At 42.9% G+C, this 19,036-nt stretch overlaps 1 protein-coding gene across 2 annotated transcripts; it reads left to right on the top strand.

Moving 5' to 3' along the window:
- Positions 1-2,801: 2,801 nt before the first annotated feature.
- On the top strand, positions 2,802-16,009 carry peli2 (pellino E3 ubiquitin protein ligase family member 2). Of its 2 annotated transcripts, none has more exons than XM_010774338.1 (6): positions 2,802-3,096; positions 8,048-8,168; positions 11,650-11,751; positions 12,750-12,947; positions 13,048-13,236; positions 13,365-16,009. In XM_010774338.1, exons 1-6 carry the CDS (start codon positions 3,020-3,022, stop codon positions 13,941-13,943), a joined length of 1,266 nt encoding a protein of 421 aa, XP_010772640.1. In that variant the 5' UTR covers positions 2,802-3,019; the 3' UTR covers positions 13,944-16,009. The 2 variants fall into 2 exon arrangements, with proteins under 2 accessions (XP_010772640.1, XP_010772639.1); XM_010774337.1 differs by having other exon boundaries at positions 8,048-8,177.
- The last annotated feature ends 3,027 nt before the right edge of the window (positions 16,010-19,036 follow it).

Raw genomic sequence — 19,036 nt, 5'->3', positions numbered from 1 at the left:
TTGTACAAAAATATTCCAACAGTTACAAGATGTGAAAGTAAGTAAAAATGAAATAGCTTACCAATAACCTCTGTTAGTCTGCTTCGGTCACTTGTTGATGCTATGAGTGGTTGAGTGTGAAAGTATGTCGCAAAACAAGATGTGCTTGGGGTGTGTTTTTCCTTTTTAACATTTCTTTGCACACTTTCTATTTTTAATACAAGGATTAATACAGGTTCTGTGTGACTGGACCTCACTCTGGGTATCTGCACAGAAAGCTCTTGCTTTCATCTTCTGCATGTTAAAAGACCTTTTTAAAACGAACGTTGTGCCGGCTGAGGGGGAGATCGGTCAGGGGTGCGAGGGGTCAGGGGTGCGAGCAACATGGGATCAGCACATTCCTCACATTCTCCCACACTGTCTGTCATGCTGCAGTCAGCTGATTGGAGATCTGGCGTTCACCCTCATGGAAACCTCGCGAAGAGACAGGAATTACTGTATCTTCAACATGTTTGTCATTCGATAACACAAGTACCTTTCATAACGTGTTGCTGGAGGCTGCTGTTATATGTACACAGTCCTCTAACTTATTTACCGTCATGAGTTTAAATACCTTGATCCCTATGAATGAAATAAACAAGCTGTTTGCAATACATCTCATTGTATGATGATCTCTAAAACTGAAAAATTGATGATGTTCTACAGTTCTGTCACTTTTATCCTTTATAATGTGCCTCACAGTTCTTGGAAAAGCCTGTCATAGACAATAAAGGATTAAAAATGGTATTGAAAAAGAGCAATACATTTGCCCGAGGTTACACTTTGTCAGGTACTTACTAATAGCCCCATGACTTCCATTGAAGGTCTGACATATGAAGCCTGCCAAAGAGCAGTGAGGAACTTAATAGGGGCTTTATCTTTCCTATGTCATCATTGCACACACTTGATCTCAATTGCGCAATTTAGCTTGTTGCGGTAGGCCTCTGCTTTGCATGCTTCTTGCCTGGTAACGTTAAACTCCTCCTCCTAAACATAGATTTGCACTCACACTATGGCAGCACAACTACAGCAGAGCAGCAAACTCCCTGCATCTGCTCTCCATCAGTGTGGTATGTGCTAGAGAGCCTTTGATCTCCCCCCCCCAAAAAAAATCTGTGCGCGCATACGGGAGGGTGAGTCAGTCAGACACAGAAAAGACTAGTGCTCGTTTACACAGACAATGCCAAATGGATGAAAGCAAGCGGAGAGAGACAGTGGCACAAAAGAGCAGTAAACATTCATTATACCCACAGCTTTAAGTTCAGCCCCTAGGCCTACAGTTAAAGGCCTAATGCAGCTTGAGCCTTTGCACAACTGCTGAAGGAGCTGAACTCCACTCCTCTGTACTATTAATGGACAAGTATGTGCAGCTATGAACGGAACCAACAAATGCCACGGATTAATCTGTGTTGTACTGCTCACAAATTGGATAACACATTAATGCATCTTATAGTATTAAAGAGTTTAAGTAAATAAGGGTGGGGATGAAAGTAACTTCGTGGACCCAAGAAAATCCCTACTACCTTTTGTTTTTGTGTTATGGCACTTTGAAACTGAACACCAGTTCAAACAGAAGGCCATAATTGCAATGGGAGCACCGAAGGGGCCTGAAGCAGTGAGGGCGCCTCCAGCCATGAAGGTTCTTGTGAAAACAAGACAGAGGCAGTCAAATGTTGATGAGACGGCCAGACAAAAGTGAAGAAGAGAAAGCCGTGAGAACAACTGGACATGTGAGATACTGGAAGGTTGAGAGGTCTTTTGACAAACGCGCATAAGGTAGACCTTTGGTTACATTAGACAGTCTGAGTTATTCTCAGAAGGAGCAATTATGCAAATTACTATGTGTTATTATTAGATTGATTTGCATCTCCTCACACGGAGCTTGGTGAATACAGAAATGAGATTTTACGGAAAGAAATAAGCATATACCTGTGGGCTTGCAACCGACAAAAGGAAATATGAGAATGGTAAGCCGGGCAACACAATTAAACTATCAGAATGAGAAATGGCAATATGAAATTAAAACTTCCGGGCATGCAGACAAACAGCGATGTCATTAGGTTTCAAAAAACCTTTCATGCATTAGCCAACTGCAATAAAGCCATAATCAAATACAGTTTTTCAAAGGGCCCATGTGGTCACCAATAAAATAAGCAAACCTGATTTTACAATCCTTTGACTCCCTGCATGTTATCTCTGTCAGGAAATGTACCAGGATGGTTATTTTTACCATGTGTTTCCTTCTATTACTGCTCCACCTTCTGCAGGCTCCCTTAGGCCTGTGTAACTATAACAAAAAACATTAATGTCAAATACAATTGTGTGAACCTTGCAACCTCTGTGCTGAAAAGGAGTGAGTCATATCCTGCCAATATTTAAAGCAGGTTATGACAAACGGTGTGTTAGCCCTTTTTCTCGTAAGATATGGTAAACTGGAAACTGCAAACATTTCAGGAAAAGTATGATCCCTTTAAGAATTCCCAAATTGTACTCTTTGTTTACATAACACAGGGTGCGACCCATAGACCATTTGAGGTGTTAAAAGTAGGGGGGGGGTTTACTCTAAAATCAATAACGTTATTTAACGAACAATAGATTAAACGCAAAGTACTTCTATTTTGTCTTCTATATATATTGTATAACTTTAAAAACCAAAATAGGGTCAAAAACATAATTCTAAATAAACATTTGTAATGGAGCCCCCCCTACACAAAGTAAAGAACAAGCGAATGGTACATCCCGGCCCTGCTGCTCGCTGTTTTTGTATCGGCTTCAGAGCGGATTCGACCGCCAAGTAAGTTACATTTTGCCATGTCACGCTAAAGAAGTTTGAGACAGTTTATTTATAGAAAAGTGGATTGGCGTGGGCACAGAGACATATGCCGCTGGATATATGATCTGAAATGAGAGCCTGTCGTGTTTTTTGAAGGTATTTCCCGGTGATTTCTGAGCCGCTGTTATTACTGTATAGCTAATGTAACACAGTGAAGCCAGTAGCCTCATGTTTTCGTCAAGCCAAGAGGAGCACTGCGCCCCGTCCAAAGACCCGGTGAAATACGGGGAGCTGGTGGTCCTGGGGTAAGTTGTGCTTTTTCTTGTATACATTCTTGTGTTACTTTACTTTATAAGACTCCTCTACGTTAACGTAAAGGCGATTATGTGGCTTGAGGAAGTTTCACAACAGGGCACTCGCGTAGGTAACTGAGCGTAGCGACGTGATTTTTTTTAAATAAGGTGTGACCTTAAGACATTTCCTTTTATTTTTAAACAGACATTGACTTTACACAGCGAACTCTCAAAATATACTCAGGGAAAGACGCCAAGCCCAGTTTATATTTACGGGCTCACGTTACTCAGCTAATCAGACACGTGCGCAATCAGAAATGTGTACATTTTGGTTCCACCGAACCGTGTCGGTGGCGATGTTACATTCTCTAAAATAAACAACAGCCTGGGTACATTTTAACCAGGCTTTGTCCACCAAATAGATGCGTTCAGCACAACTTTACAAACCCAGGTGAAACGAAGCCCACACTCAGCTACTCTGAGCTGCTACTTCTACCTTAAAGTTGGATTCATGTGGTTCAGGAATTCGGAAGTAGTGATGGTCCCCTCCCCCAGCCCCCTAGGTTCTTCCTATTTTCTAAACTATCTGTAGCTCAGACCGCAAGACTTTACATCTTCAAGAAACACCCACTGTGGTCACAAGGCCCTGAGTTGTATTATTCACAAGATGCTACAATTGACCTTTAGATCATTGTGTCGTTCAATAGTTTGAAAGCACATACCTTGCTTTCCCCAAAACAAAGTGGATGACTTACATTGAGTAATGTCTGCTGTCCACATGGTCAGGTAGAGGGCCTGTAGCCAGGCTTTGGAGCACAACTGCCAACATCAGCTATAAGTGGGGGATGAAGATAAACACCTTATCATGCTGCACTTTTAAATCACAATCTGGTCATTATAATGGGAAAAAATGGATACTGTTAACACTAATTCTAAACATTTAGAACTCCCATTTTTACTAATAAAGGACTTATCATCAAAGACGATCATCAAAATAGTTGCTGATTAATCTATTCTTAACTCTTCATCAGCTAAATTACTTTTTGTCAACGGTGCTTGTTTGCATCAAATGCCTACTCAGATCTTGTTTTTTACAAGATAGATCCTGACTTAAGTGCCCATTTAGACTACTTCATTAAGGCACAGTTCTTAGATTGTGTTTGGACCCTTTTTTAAGAGTCATTTGACATTTGGTAAGTTTTTAAACAGCCTTTGAAGAAAACCACAAGGGTGAACAAGGGTTCAAAACTGTTGCCACCGATAGATACTGAAACTATGATGTTGGCAGGTAATAAAAAACCAAACAATATGCCTCAATGGTCTGTTGATGTTAAAAAAGAAAGGCTGTTATAGTGGCATTAGTTAGACGTGTCTCATCCTGCCACTGAGTACAAACTGGCGTGCCTCTTTCTTTGTTTATATCAACTACTACTGTTTTTTTATGATTTGTTCAGGAGACACCGCAGATACTTATCACCATGAACAATCATGTTTATATTGATAAACTGTCAAGGGCAAACGGTTGCTTGCCACAGATTATGGAAAACACCTGCTGTGTCATCAGTGATTAGAGTTTGGCCCGTATTGTAACTGATTTAACATAAGCACTTTGACTGTTTGTGCTAACGAAATGACATGTGTGTAGCATTTGCTTGAAGCATTTGAAATGAGATGCTTATAAATAAAGGGTATATATGCAGAGTGTGGTTGTGTCCCTGGCCCTCCACCCATACACTCACAGACATACTGCTTATTAGAAGGGACCAAAAGTGCTGACTGCTTATTACCCCGGGCTTAACATGTGGCACGTTTGAAGCTGATACTTTTGTTCTCTCTCCTGACATAAAGACACATATTTGAATCAGATGTGACGGGTGTATAATCACTGCCATGACATCACATCCCACTGATAAAACTGATGGTAGACAAGATAGCTGACAGCATGGAACAAAGCGTGTTTGAGCAGCAGTTCTCTCAGTGGTTTGTTGCCATGACCGTGGTGGCTCTTATTACTTGCATGGCTGCCCCCCATCTTTGCCTGGGTGGATTGGCTTGGTGCTGGTCAGTGGGGGGGGGGGAGTAGCTGCGTGGGTATCCTGGAAATGAAAGGATGGATTGATTAGGACCCAGCCCTTGCCTCTCCTCAGCCTCCTCTGTCCATTGTGGCAGGGAGACTGGGCCTATTGATTGAACTTTGTACATTTCCCCCTAAAGAACCGGTCCGTAAAGGAAGTGCACAAATCAACTTGCAGACATCTTTGGTACAAACTGGCACTGATCGTTCGGAGGATGCTACACAGATTCATCCAAGAAGAAAACTTATCCTAAGGCGGACATGTATTCTGTTGTTAATGGGAAATGTATATTATGTTAAATAAACGTTATTTAACATAAACTTCAATACTGTGCACAAGCCTATGGGAGCATTTTGGGGTACGCTGCAACATGTTGACTGCAGGGAACAATAACAACATGATTGCAGATAAATTATCAGCTAATAATACAAGCCACATTTTATTAAATACAAGCACGCTGACTAGACTAAGTCAGACTAAACATCATGTCACCGATGTGGACTTTTCACAGATATACATTTGCATTACAAGTTTTTAGATGTACTTTATTTGAAAAAATAAATGAACAAACAAGAGCCAGTACTCGTTTTGTTTTTGACAATAGTGATGTCAGTTAGATTTGGTTAGGTCGTAGTGATCGAGTTTAAAGTCATCTGTCTTTGTTCACTACTTGCTAGCCTTTTTTTAATGCATGAACTACAGTTTATGCCCATATTTTAAAGCTATAAACGTATACAATTATTGGTTATCTTATTACCAGGCCCGCTATGAAAAGCAGAAATGTATTGGTATCGGCTGAAAAAAGCCATACTGAGCATCCCTAGTTATCCTTTTGCGTTCCTCAGCTCCACAACAAGGTCAGCGTGCTGGTGGAGCTGGTCTGGTGTCAGTGTCTGGTGCAAGGTTATATCAGTCAGATGGATACTTGAGGCCATGGCAGCTTAAATCTGAGTCAGTTGACTGATGCTCTTCCCTCTCACTGTGCCATCTGGCTGCCTCCCATGTAGCGTTGATGTACTTGTACAGTTTGACCTAACCGGAGCACTACTAGCCTGTAGTTGATTTGCAGCATCATCTAACCTCGGTGCCATCTTCTATGACCCTTTAAGACCACCCTGCCTCTGTGTCATGCTAATGAGGGTTTAACCACTCCGCATATCCCCTCCTCATTCTGCGAACACTAGCCTTTTATGTTAGCACAAGAGGAAGGAGATGCTGTTGGCTCCTTTAGTGCAACCCCGAGGAAAGGTGGTGATTCGCCAGCGTCTTCTAATCCCTTCTCCTAAGTATTGGAAGGTAAATCCACTGTCTGTCTCGCACAGGTCCGAAGAAAAAGAGCTTTGAAAAGCCTGTCCTTCACTAATGTGGTAGTTCCTATAGTGACAGAATATTTCCTCAAAGTAAAGGTGAATAAAAGAAGCCGTGGGTTGTTCTTCTCAAAGAGTTAGAAAGCAGTAAGAATTGATCATTAGAAAATGCAAAGATGCATATATTGGTTTTGTTTATATGTGAGACACCAAGGCACAGGTAACCAGCCGATAGCCCTCAAGTCCACTTAGTAGAACTCTGATCCAAATATTAGTCTAGCTGCTTTTTATTTAGGTGGGACATTTTCTAGGACAGTTCAAAGGAAATGAGAGTAGAGTCAGAACACTGTTAAATTAGCTTCTAACTTTATCAATGAGAGAGCATCAGCATTTCTGCTCCATAAGGATTTTATTTAGGATCACATAGGACCATAAAAACACATAAAGAACTGATCTGCTTTCTCCCCTGTAGCTTGGTCCAAGAGTGAATAACACCACTATTAGACAATAATCAACATTCGAGCTAAACGCTGAAGAGTCTTTGCAAAAGCGAACAATCTAAACATATTTAAATACTGATACATTTACTTATCCACTATTATTCCAGTGTATTAGTTTCAGTTTGTCCACAGTATCAGACAGGGCCTCTCGAGCTCTCTGTGGGTGGCTTGTCCTGCAAGCCAACTCTGTGCACTGTGCTGACTGGGACCATGTGTTTCCATGCCTGGCCAGCCGTGAGGAGACATGAGACAGGTGGAGAAGCTTTGGACGGAGGTAGGGAGAAGCAGGAAGGAGCTCTTGTTGCTACTGTTGAATTTGTGTTGCTGCAAAAAGGAGAAATATCTGAATGATGCTTTAGTAGTCGTACAATTTCCCTCCCTCTTGATATGCACTGCTATGCAAACTTGAGGCCTATAATAGCTTTATATCCATTGTACAGTGTCTGTTCGCACACTGTGGTTAGGGTGTGTGACAGAAGGTGTGTGTTGGATGGCAGTAGAGCATGGGGTGTCCCAGCTGTAGGAACCAGCTGGTGGATGGGGAGAGGGACGGCCCTACCGGAAGGGGCTTCTCCATTCACAAGGAGCTGCCATGCTAGGTGTCTGAGGGGCTGATATTGAGGAGGGAAAAGAGAAATAACAACTTCTAGGGATGCTGGGGGTTTTTAAATGTTGATGTTCTCTATAAGTGTTTAAATTCCAGATATAAAAGACCGTAATGCTTTCATGAGAGCCAGTTATTCACCCAGACTGTGCGTTCCCAGACCTGACGTGCATTTTAAAAGATGCTCTCGCCTGGGACACGGCGCAAAAGAACAGCTGCAGTTTACACAGAGCTGGCTCACCGAAATCACAAGCACCAGAGTGCATTATGTAATAAGAGACACTATCCAAGGTAACGCTTAGATTGCTAATAGGGTACATTAGATTGCCAGTGATGTAATGCATGTCAAAGCTACATGAATGTTTCTTGTTATATGACTACAAGACATTTAACCTATAAATCTCATTGGATTCAACTTTTTTTATATATGCATTTGTAACTGTTTTGCTAATTTGCTGTCCTCCCCCCCCCACACAGGTACAATGGCTCTCTGCCCAATGGAGATCGGGGTAGACGGAAAAGCAGATTTGCGCTATACAGGAGGACCAAAGCCAACGGTGTTAAGCCGAGCACCGTGCACATCCTCAACACACCCCAGGCAAGCAAGGTACCCAAACAGATCACAGGATGAATAAGTGGTTGTACTGAACAGACTCTCAGTCAGAATGAACACTTATCCACTTGTCTTTTGTTGCTTATTTTAGGACAAAATGTAAAAGCATGTGAATAACTAACAGAGAGGGGAATGAGTAATCGGGTCAATGTACTTAGACACATTGGGATTGAAGGTAGAAGAATCACAGCTGAAGGAACATTTTGAAAAACACTTTCTGTTTGAGCAGCAGAATGTTTTCTCAGTGCTTTTCAGTAGCTTATGGGACGCGCGGTGAACTCCTTTACATTATTGTTGGCAGACCTTAATGTTGACATTTCCAGTACAATCACTGTAGTTCCTAAGCGGGCCTCATAGCTCTTTCTATGCACCACAGTGCCTGCCAGAAACTGCCCCCTCCAGTATAACACGTCTGCATTCCTGCCGTTGGTTCCCAAGCAAAAGTGCTAAACAAGCCGGAGGACTTGCTTACCTCGGCACATCTTGAAGCCCAATATTGTAGACAATTGTTGGGAGTTTAGCTCTCTGGCTGAAGGCCCTGTGGTTCGGGTTACTCTCACCTTGTGGAACATGACTCCAGATAGCTATTTTTCTGTGACGGAGGCTTTTTCCTCGCAGGGATTCATCATTTCAACTGACTTTGAGTTGATTGTTGTGCTGCAGCGGGTGATCAAATGTGGCTTGACATTTCTTTCTCACGTTTTTTCCTCAGACAGTTTGCTCTGAAAACCATGTTTCCTTGGATCGGATTGTTTTTAGCTGCACGGCTCAACTGAGCAAATGTGCCCTTTGCACAATTAGTCACACACTGTTTCAGAGACATGAGCTGCTGTGACCTTCTTCTTCCCCTTCCTCCACCGTTCCTCTCTGCCACCCTGTTACCAGGCCGGGGATTAGGAGGGTGAGCTGAGGAGGAAGTTGTTCCCTGACCCTGCACTCGCAGCTGCACACACGGTCAAATATAGCCCTTCCCAGACAAGCAGGGTGGTGAGGTTAATTCGAGGAGAGCTTTCTTTTTAAGTTGGCAGTAAATTGATCCAAGCCATCTCCTGTTTTTCTAAAAATCTTTCTACAGCAGTCCCCCAACGGCTCCCTCTGTGTGTCTCATGCGTTTGAGCTGAGTATGCTCTGTTACTCAGAGAGGGAAATCTCACGTGTCTGTGCACACTCTGGTGTTCATGACAGATAATGAGGAGCTCCCATGATGCCACTGCCAGCCTCCTATACAAACCCTGCGCCTGCTTTCACACTTGCTCATTTAATCTCAATCACTGCATTTGTGCAGTAGTGATTGTTTACTTTGGCAATCCTTTTAGGGCCGGATAGCCTGTTGCTGGGTTGTTTATGTCTCCTTCAACTGAGGGAGGGTGTGTGTGACTTTAGGGGGGGGGGGGTGCGTGGTGTTTATAAAAATATATGTTTTGGAACGTGCAGGAACTCCTTTTAGCCGTGGAACAGGTGGAGCCCCATTTGTTTGTAGCGGCGCTGTGGAGACGAGACGGCATGTGATGATGACATTTGTCCCCGTCTGTCTCTGATGTTTCAGCAGAGTGTGGCAGCGCTGGTGACCCACTTTCTCTCTCCCTGTCGCACGTGACAAAGGCGGGGGTTGTTTGGGAAATGGTATTCGCAGATTAGAGCGCGATGATAGTGGCATGTGGTGAAGTGTCGATGGGAGAGGGGTCTGACTTTAACCCACCCTGCCTCTGCCTACTGTTTGTGGATTTTAGCTCGGCTTTTAACACACTGCAGCCTCACATCTTGCTTCAAAAACGGATTCAGTATGAATCCTTTTATCTTGAAATGGTATTTCTCGTTTTTAACCAATCGCACTCAGCACGTCAGGGTCAACAATGCCCTCTCAGAGCCCCGGAGCATCAGTACAGGAGCCCCCCAGGGTTGTGTGAGCTCCCCGGTCCTCTTCACACTGTGCACAAACGACTGTACGAGAATCCACCCGGAGAACTATATCATCGAATTCTCAGATGATACAGCCATCCTTGGCTTAATGCACAAAGGCAGCAGTTCACCGGCTTATCACTCTGAAATAGAGAGATTTGTGCAGTGGTGTGATTTTAATCATCTTGTGCTGAACTTGAAGAAGACTGAGGAGATGGTGTGGGACCCAAAGGCAGTGGGGGACCTTAGGCCGGTGGTTATCCATCACAATGAACCCATAACTCAGGTCAGCTCCTATAAGTACCTTGGTGTCCATCTAGAATCTAGATAATACACTCAGCTGGAAGGCGCATGTTCAAGGTTTGTGCTCTAGACTTCAACAGCGGTTGTACTTTCTGCGTCGACTCCGGGCTTTCGGAGTCGACCAGAAGTTCATGTTACTGTTCTATCACGCAGTGTTGGAGAGCATCATGAGGTATGGTATCACTGCCTGGTATGGTAACTTGACAGTGCAGTCAAAGTCACAGATCGCTCGCCTGGTACAGACTGCTGTGAAAATGATGGGGGTTAAAAAACACCCATCTCTCCAAAACATATACGAGCAGTCCATTATCAGACAGGCAAACAAAATTGTGTCTGATTCCACCCACATACTCCACCCAGAATTCCAGCTACTACCTTCTGGTAGAAGATTTAGGGTTCCCAAGAGCAGGCTGAACCGCTATAAGCACTCATCATTCCTACCTATGTCCATTAAGCTTCTTAACATTCACATGAAATGAAATGTAGTCAAATGTAATGAAATGTTCTTTTTAAATGTTGGCCTTTAGTATGTGCGTCTGTGTATTGAGTTTGTTCAAACGGTGTATGACTGATGATATGTGTATGTATTTTAATGTCTACTATGTTTGTATATGTACATGTATGCGGAACTGCAGGCCGGAGTCCAGAACAAATGTCCTTACTGGGACAATAAAGTATATCGTATCGTATGCCTCACTGCTCGGACTGAGGCAGCTCAGCTGGTAGCCAGGCTTGTGTGAACTGAGGCCAGTGGGCGCTTTATGGTCACTGTCATGGGAGTGTGACTTTACACGCTCTTCCCTTTTTCTCTACCAGAAATTCCTGGCACACAGCATGTCATATAATGAGGAAGTATTCTTGCTTAAATGTCATCTGTGAGAAATCTCAATTTTAATTAAAAAGCTAAGACACTTTTGTTGTTGTTGTTAAAAGGAAATAAATCTATAGTTGTTCTAAGACTTAGGGTGTGACTCATCAATTGAGTGCATTTTAATAGTGGGGTTTGTTTGCCTGCTCTGTAATTGAACCTCAGCAGTGATTGCAGAAGGCATATGGCAGTGCCTCTCCTTTGGCACTCTCATATCCGGTGTTAAAGCCACAAACCAAGACATCAAAGGGTTCACTAAAACAAAACAAAATAAATAAATAATGACATAAATATGTTGTTTGGCTTCTTATTCAATTGTTGAGATATGCATTTGTCGTGTTTTTTAATATGGTATCCCAATGAGTAGCATGTAATAAATTCCTTGTTATATTGCAGGCTGTGAACTGTAAAGGCCAACACAGCATCTCCTACACGCTGTCCAGGAACCACACGGTAGTGGTGGAGTACTGCCACGACAAAGACACCGACATGTTTCAGGTACACACCCCTCATATAATACTGTTAACTGTTTGGATTGTATTTTTAAAAACCTGTCCTTTTGCTTTAGGGCTGGAACTAAGGATTACTTTCATTATTGAGCGATTAGATTATTTCCCAGAGCCAAAGGGGAAGTATTCAGATTGCTTTTCTTATATGACTAGCTTTGTTTTATTTTCACATTACAAACTCAAACATCAAAATGTAATACGAATTATAACAAATAAAAGCTTTACATTGATTTGAGAAGCTGAGATACATTTCTTCTTTAGAATTATCTCCACAATGATTTATGAAAATAGTTACAGTATGTTGTAATCAGGAGTCTAAAGTCTAATTAAATAAGAGCATTTGCAGCTAAGCCTTTTAAAATCTGTGCACATTTGGTGGTTTTTCCCATCACACTCCACCAGTGAGTTCAGTGTCCTGATTGTGTAATGTCAACAGCAAGGAAAAGATGACCAGAGGGAAGTCAGCACTGCAGACACGTGCTTCACATCAGCCCTATACTGTGTCCATGTTTCTATGAGCAACACTGAATAATTATAAACACTTCAGAAAAGGGGAAATTCATTTAAAAAACAGGACTTCAGGATCATTTTTAAGATGAAAAAAAACCAAGAGGAAATGAAAGCTTGAAGTGCTCCTCTGTCTAGCTTGGGAAGTTTCTGGAGAATGTTAAGTGTTGACCTCTTTGGTCTGCTTAAAAATAGGCCTGAATAAAAAATAAAAGAAGCTTGGAATTTTTCCACAGATCTACTGATATATCAAAAATATGCTGCTATGTAAAACTTTGGTTAAAATTCTGAGACACGACCACATTTGGTTTCCCAAACACAGCAATGTGATCCCGTGCAGCATCAAACTGCCACAACATGACAAATGACTTGCCAGGAAGTCAAAACAGTTCAAGGAAAAGGAAACCCCTTTTCATCATGCCACTATAGTTACAAGAAATCCAAAGCATGATATTGAATGAATTATGTGTTTCTGCGTAGATTGGGCGATCCACTGAGAGCCCCATAGACTTCGTGGTGACTGACACAGTAGCAGGCGGCCAGGAGGGAGAGGAGACCCCCATCACTCAGAGCACCATCTCACGCTTTGCCTGCAGAGTGGTCTGCGAGCGCGTCCCACCTTTCACCGCCCGCATTTACGCTGCTGGTTTTGATTCTTCCAAAAACATCTTCCTTGGGGTAAGTACTACTCAGTACTACTCATAGACATGAAGTATTAAACACATTTGGCAGTGTTGTGTAACAATCACTTTGCATGTGTACTCTGTCTCTTCTACAGGAAAAAGCTGCAAAATGGAAGAACCCCGATGGTCACATGGACGGACTGACAACCAATGGCGTGCTTGTAATGCACCCCAAGGGTGGTTTCACAGAGGAGTCCAAGCCTGGCGTGTGGAGAGAGATCTCTGTTTGTGGGGACGTCTATACGCTGAGAGAGACCCGCTCGGCACAGACTCCAGGCAAACTGGTCAGTAGCTGCATACATACAGCAGAAGGGCCACTGTGACCTTAATCAAGCACATGTTTTTAAATAGAAAATGACTGATGGTATCGCTGCTTAGTGAAACTGAACGTCTGCTTCGTCCCCCTCTGCAGGTGGAGCATGAGAGCAACATCCTGCAGGACGGCTCCCTGGTGGATCTCTGCGGAGCCACTCTGCTGTGGCGTACTGCAGAAGGCCTCTTTCACACTCCCACCCAAAAGCACCTGGAGGCCCTCAGGCAGGAGATCAACGCGGGGCGCCCCCAGTGCCCCGTGGGTCTGAACACCCTCGCCTTCCCCAGCATGCAACGCAGCCGCGCCCTCTCCTCTCTGGAGGAGAAGCAGCCCTGGGTCTACTTATCTTGCGGCCACGTGCACGGCTACCACAACTGGGGCCACCGCTCGGAACAGGATGCCAACGCTCAGCGAGAGTGTCCCATGTGCCGGATGGTCGGGCCCTACGTGCCGCTGTGGCTGGGCTGCGAGCCGGCCTTCTACGTGGACACAGGGGCCCCCACCCACGCCTTCGTGCCATGCGGACACGTGTGTTCTGAGAAATCAGTGAAATACTGGGCGGAGATCCCGCTGCCCCACGGCACCCACGCCTTCCACGCCGCCTGCCCCTTCTGTGCCACCCAGCTCGGCCTCACTAAGGGCTTCGCCAAGCTAATCTTCCAGGGCCCGGTGGACTGAGCCCGAGGGTCCTGCTCCGGTAGAGAAGATTAGACAGGAATGCCAACATGCTGTGAAACTGTTGAAATGATTTTGTGCTTTCTTTGGTTCATGTAAGCCAGCTGCGGAAAGTAGTAAGTCTTCTGGTCATATACTGTGGATTCTTTACAACAGAGAGCCGTTACAGATTGTTCAGGGCCACTGTGACATACAGGGACGTGGACCACGCGTGGCTCCTCCAGGACTGAATACGATTTCACCTGAGACTGCTTTAAAGACGATTGTTTTACACTATTATCACTGCTGGTTTCCATCGGATGGCCTTTAAATAAGGTAGAAGGAACAGCAGACGGACACTGATAACATATTCTAGTTCAATTCCTTGTGGGTCTGAGTTATTAGAGAGCCAGACAGCTGGACTGTTGGCTGGGAGAAAAGCTGAGAGAATCTTTGAGTATAATGGCGATCTGGTTCAGCGCTCCCCTTCGCCCTGCCGGCCCTGACCCCTTAGCGGCATCTCCATCTCGTAGCTCTCTTGGCTTCCATCTGCTGAACTTTGAGGAGGCGGGGGGAAATACTTTTTGTGTACAGAGATATAATCCAGTGCCTCAAATCCCATCAAACCGTGGGAATATTTTTCATAAAGGAGAAGAGATATTTTGTTGAAGGCAAAGGGAGAGATAGTTTTTTGCATACATAGGGAAGAGACAGCCCACATGGATTCTTTTTATGACAGAAGAGCTATTTTACTACACTGAGGCCCTTGTACTGTTTTGTAATGCAAATGTTAATATATTTTTCTCCTGCATAAATGGTGTGTGTGTGTGTGTGTGTGTGTGTGCGTGTGCCTGCGTGTGTGACTGTATGTGTGGGTGCCCTGCATCATTTCACCCCAATCCCCTTTTTATGATCTCGCCCACCCCCCAAAACACCACCAGAGAGAAAACAGGAGTCAAACCCACCTTGAAGGGTTTGATAATGAATGTAGTGAGATACATTGCCTCTCCTCACTGGTGGTGCTTCAATAATACAACTTGCTTTCTTTATGGCTGTGCTTTTAAAGGTATAGCTAAGGCCTATTTGACAACAAACTACCACATGCATCCACCTAGCTTGTTGGCTAGCCGTGTCCATGCCCCACACACATGTACTGTATTCAATCTGCACTGTTGTTAGCTTTATCCCACGCTGGGTCTGATCCAATGATTTGTACGCTGTCAAACCTGGGCACAGTCTCAGCAGCATTCAGAGATTATACCAAATATAAGGAGATGTTTTTTTGTCTCCAAACGCAAGATGTAACGACCACTCTTCTCAGATCCAAAGTGTTTCTGTAAACAGTCCTAAACCCAAACTGCTGCTATCGTGGAGTGTTGACAGCTCTGGATTACAGTGGAGGCTGTTCAGCTGCTCGCAAACCAGCAGAATAATGATATTATCGCACACCATGCCAACATTGATGAGTTCTATTGTGTGTGGATCAAAAAAGTAGCCGGTGAATTGAAAGTAAAGAATCTGGGACAAATCTGCATTATTCTGCTATGTTAGCTTACCAGACTGCCTATATGTAGAGTGTAGCTGAATGCATTAAGTCTAACTCTAGTTTAACAAATACAATATTGAGCATTAAATCTATGAGTTGATCGTAACACTTTTATTATAGCATTCAAATGTGTTTTGGATGTAATATGAATCCAGTCCGATTAAGGGCTCACTTACTAAGAGAAACATACCTAGCATTCTTAAAAACATCAGCAGCATTACGCTTCTTGCATACCACATTTGTGAATTTAGATTTTATGTAACTGCCGAGCAGGGTCAAGTACTAAGCCACATATTGTACAGTTGCATTCCTCTCCAACACTTTCAGCTCTAACACTGTGCCCATTGCTTAAGACCGTGTTCTGTAACAGCTGCAGAGTAGCTGCCTCAAACATTCCTCCTCGGTAAACATGGGTGGGGCCCTCAGTTCACCCAAGGGCTTGTTCTATGATTCTGTCTCATACAGGAACTCTGTACACAAGCCATAGAACGCACTGATGCTCCCAATGCCTCCTTTGCAAAGAATAAAATATTTTTTAAAAAGAGCTTAAAGTGAGTTGGTCGTCTCTGATTTTAGCCCTTCTTTAATTTTTTCATGTGGTTGTGATATTGATTTAGTGGTTTTAAAAGGTAGTACAGTTGATGCTATTTATTGCCTTTGATGTCTTTGGTCTTTGCTGTGTACGTACAAAATGGCAGCAATGTTTAATCACAGTTACACATGTGTTTCATCACTCCTTACTATGAGCATTTATTTCCCTGCTATCTTGGCTGCCAAAAAGTCCCTGGATTTTGATATCTCTATCAAACAAAGCGTTTGTGAGATAGGGAACACATTTCCAAGTCTATATTATTCACATGTCATGTATCTCTTATCAGCATCATCTTAATATTTCCCACAGAAAATCACTGCATGAGCAACATTCCCTGGGGTTTGGAGCGGAGTGTAGTCTTCCTCTGAAGCCAGAAGAGGGCACTATTTCCTCAATAATAAAGAGGTTGGCACGAAGCCCACCACACCACTGAGCCTGTCGCATTAAAAAGCCAATAACACAGAGCAAAGGAATGGGAGTTTGATGTTTATTATGAAAAAGACTCAGTATAAATACATTTGAAACAAGAGGAATTGTATTGAACTAAATTTGCATGCCCTGAAAATCCTCTGTGTGCAATTACGCTACCACAGGAGATATGTAGACTGTATATTTATAGTAGGACATTTAATGATTAATCTTTAACATTCCATGTGCTTTTGTTTTTATATGTTTTTCTTAAATTAATTATACAGCTCTTAGATTTATTCCGGATTTAAATCCTGGCATCACACGCAAGACATGTCTGACAAATATGCACAGGGGGCACAGGCATTTTTTTGAGCTTTTATTTTTATGTGCATGCAAAAATATTGTATGATGATGACATTTTCCATAATTCGCATGTGACTTCATCTCCTCTATAATAAGGGCACATGAAAGGGATTTAAATACATAACATGTCAGTTAGGCGTTTGGAGAGGCATGGAGCTGTGGGATGCCATGCTTCCTAATTAACATTCCTGCAGTAGATGTGAGATGGGTTCAGATGTCTGCACACTTGCCTGTTTTTCTGAATGACAGAAGAGACACTGAAGGTGACAGCATATTCATTTTGAGATCGTTCGGTGGCTCCCCTGCCTTAAGCAGGGCAGGGTTATGCGAATAAAGAGGAATGATACCATTTCTTTCTTGGACCAGCTTCCTGCATGAGACAGTAAGGTTCATGTGTTGTACTCACGCTGCGACTGGAATAGATTGACACAAACCTCAGGACTTCTAGCATCACCTTTTTAAAACTAATTAACTCCTGACACTTTTCACAGCCACACAACTCAATTTTACACAATGATATTTCTCAGCTTTCCTAGAATTGTATTACAAATTGACTTTGGCTAAGTAACACATATACACATTATTAAGTCTGTCAATCTGCTTATGAAATTAGGGGGAAGTGATGGTATGTCAATTAATATAGATCATCAACTTTTTATATTAAAGGGGGACTCCCGCATTTAAGAAATTGCTCTTCCATAAAGTTGGGGAATTCACAAAAGACAGAAAAAAAAGAAGTAAAAAGCAGAAAAGCCATAACTTTAGAATGTGTCTAGCCCAATCCTACGTTTCCCATAATGCAGCTTAATATGCAAATATTCAAGATATCATTACTGTCTTGGCCCTTGCAGATATTCTAATACTGCAGTTTTTTATGTTGTTATTTTTTAATGTTAATCATAAAATCTGTAAGGCATTTATAAAATAACAAAACATCTTGACAGGAAAATTATTTTAAAAAGGGTATCAAGCCATACTTGGCACATTTGAGCACATGTTTGATTGTTTCTGCAGAAGATACATTAAACGCCTCGCTTCTACATGTTTCTTTGCCCCGGGATGGAACATGTGAAATGCCACAGGTGGCTGCGGGCTGTGCGCCAACTTATCAGCAGGACTCCTTAGCTGGCAAGTTGTGGCTGTGATATTTACCTCAATTACCCAGCATGAAACTGAAGCAAATTATATGCAGATCATCATCTGTAAATAATAGATAGTGCTCTTCCCCATCGCGTAAATTAACCTCAGAAGCAAACATAAGACACATTTTTTCTCCATGGTTTTTAATATAGTAAACTTGGCAGTCATTTTTCTTTTATCTCCAGGCTAATTGGACTGCCATTGCACGGTGGCACATATTGGACGATGTTGTTAATTCCTCACTATTTCTGTCTTGTGTGGTTAGTCACTAGTTGTTACGGAGCGTGTTTTTCCCCATCAATAGTGCACTGATACTTTGCTGTAAATTAGATCCACCTTGCACCAAGCCCAAGGTCAAACACCTCACACAGGACTCTCACTTTGGATTCGTGCAATTTGATCTTGTCAAACAAAAGCACCACTTTCTTATTTCTAGCTTTCAGCGAGCTTTGTAGCCCTTCTATTACACAATTCAAGCTGTATGCGGTGCAGTTTGAAGAGGATTATGATTATATCAGACCTATTTACTATTGCATGTGGCTCTTGATGATACTTTGCACTCAGCTTATTACTTTCTCAATGAATAACAAATGAGTTGTCAAATAAAAAGCAAATAAACACAGGCGGAAGAGAAGCTGGTACGAATATTGTATTAGAACATGCGAAGTGAAAATAGGTTTTGGAAAAGCAAGCATTACATTCAAACATTAAGAGTGTACCTCTTTGAGCCTCTGATGCCCTCTCCCTCTCATCGTGCTCTCACAGAGGCATGTGGCGCCTTGCCTCCTCATCCAAACAAGGGGACAAATTACTTTAATTATGGAGTAATTGCAGGGTCTTCTGTTAATTAAATCTTTATCAGTTCAAGTAAGTGGATTTCTCCCACATGGAAACCATGCAGAGACGTGCTGTCTTACTCCCCCTCCTGCTCCTCTCTAAATTCTCCACCAGCACCAGTCTGAGGCCGTCTTTTATTCACACTCTCACCCATCCCTCTCTCACCCCTGGGTCCTGAAATGATTAGGATTAGCATCATTTGGGGTAGGGGGTTGTTTTACCCACTCT

The sequence above is a fragment of the Notothenia coriiceps genome, unplaced genomic scaffold, assembly GCF_000735185.1.
Source record: "Notothenia coriiceps isolate Sejong01 unplaced genomic scaffold, NC01 NC01_scaffold00013886, whole genome shotgun sequence".
NCBI lineage: Eukaryota > Metazoa > Chordata > Actinopteri > Perciformes > Nototheniidae > Notothenia > Notothenia coriiceps.
This window is presented reverse-complemented; position numbering and strand designations above follow the sequence as displayed.

Excerpts from the sequence above, each read along its gene's own strand:
- peli2 (XM_010774337.1), top strand. The coding sequence starts at position 3,020 with ATGTTTTCGTCAAGCCAAGAGGAGCACTGCGCCCCGTCCAAAGACCCG. Across the intron at positions 8,178-11,649 it reads ACACACCCCAGGCAAGCAAG|GCTGTGAACTGTAAAGGCCA; the intron begins GTACCCAAACAG and ends GTTATATTGCAG. Across the intron at positions 12,948-13,047 it reads CCAAAAACATCTTCCTTGGG|GAAAAAGCTGCAAAATGGAA; the intron begins GTAAGTACTACT and ends TCTCTTCTACAG.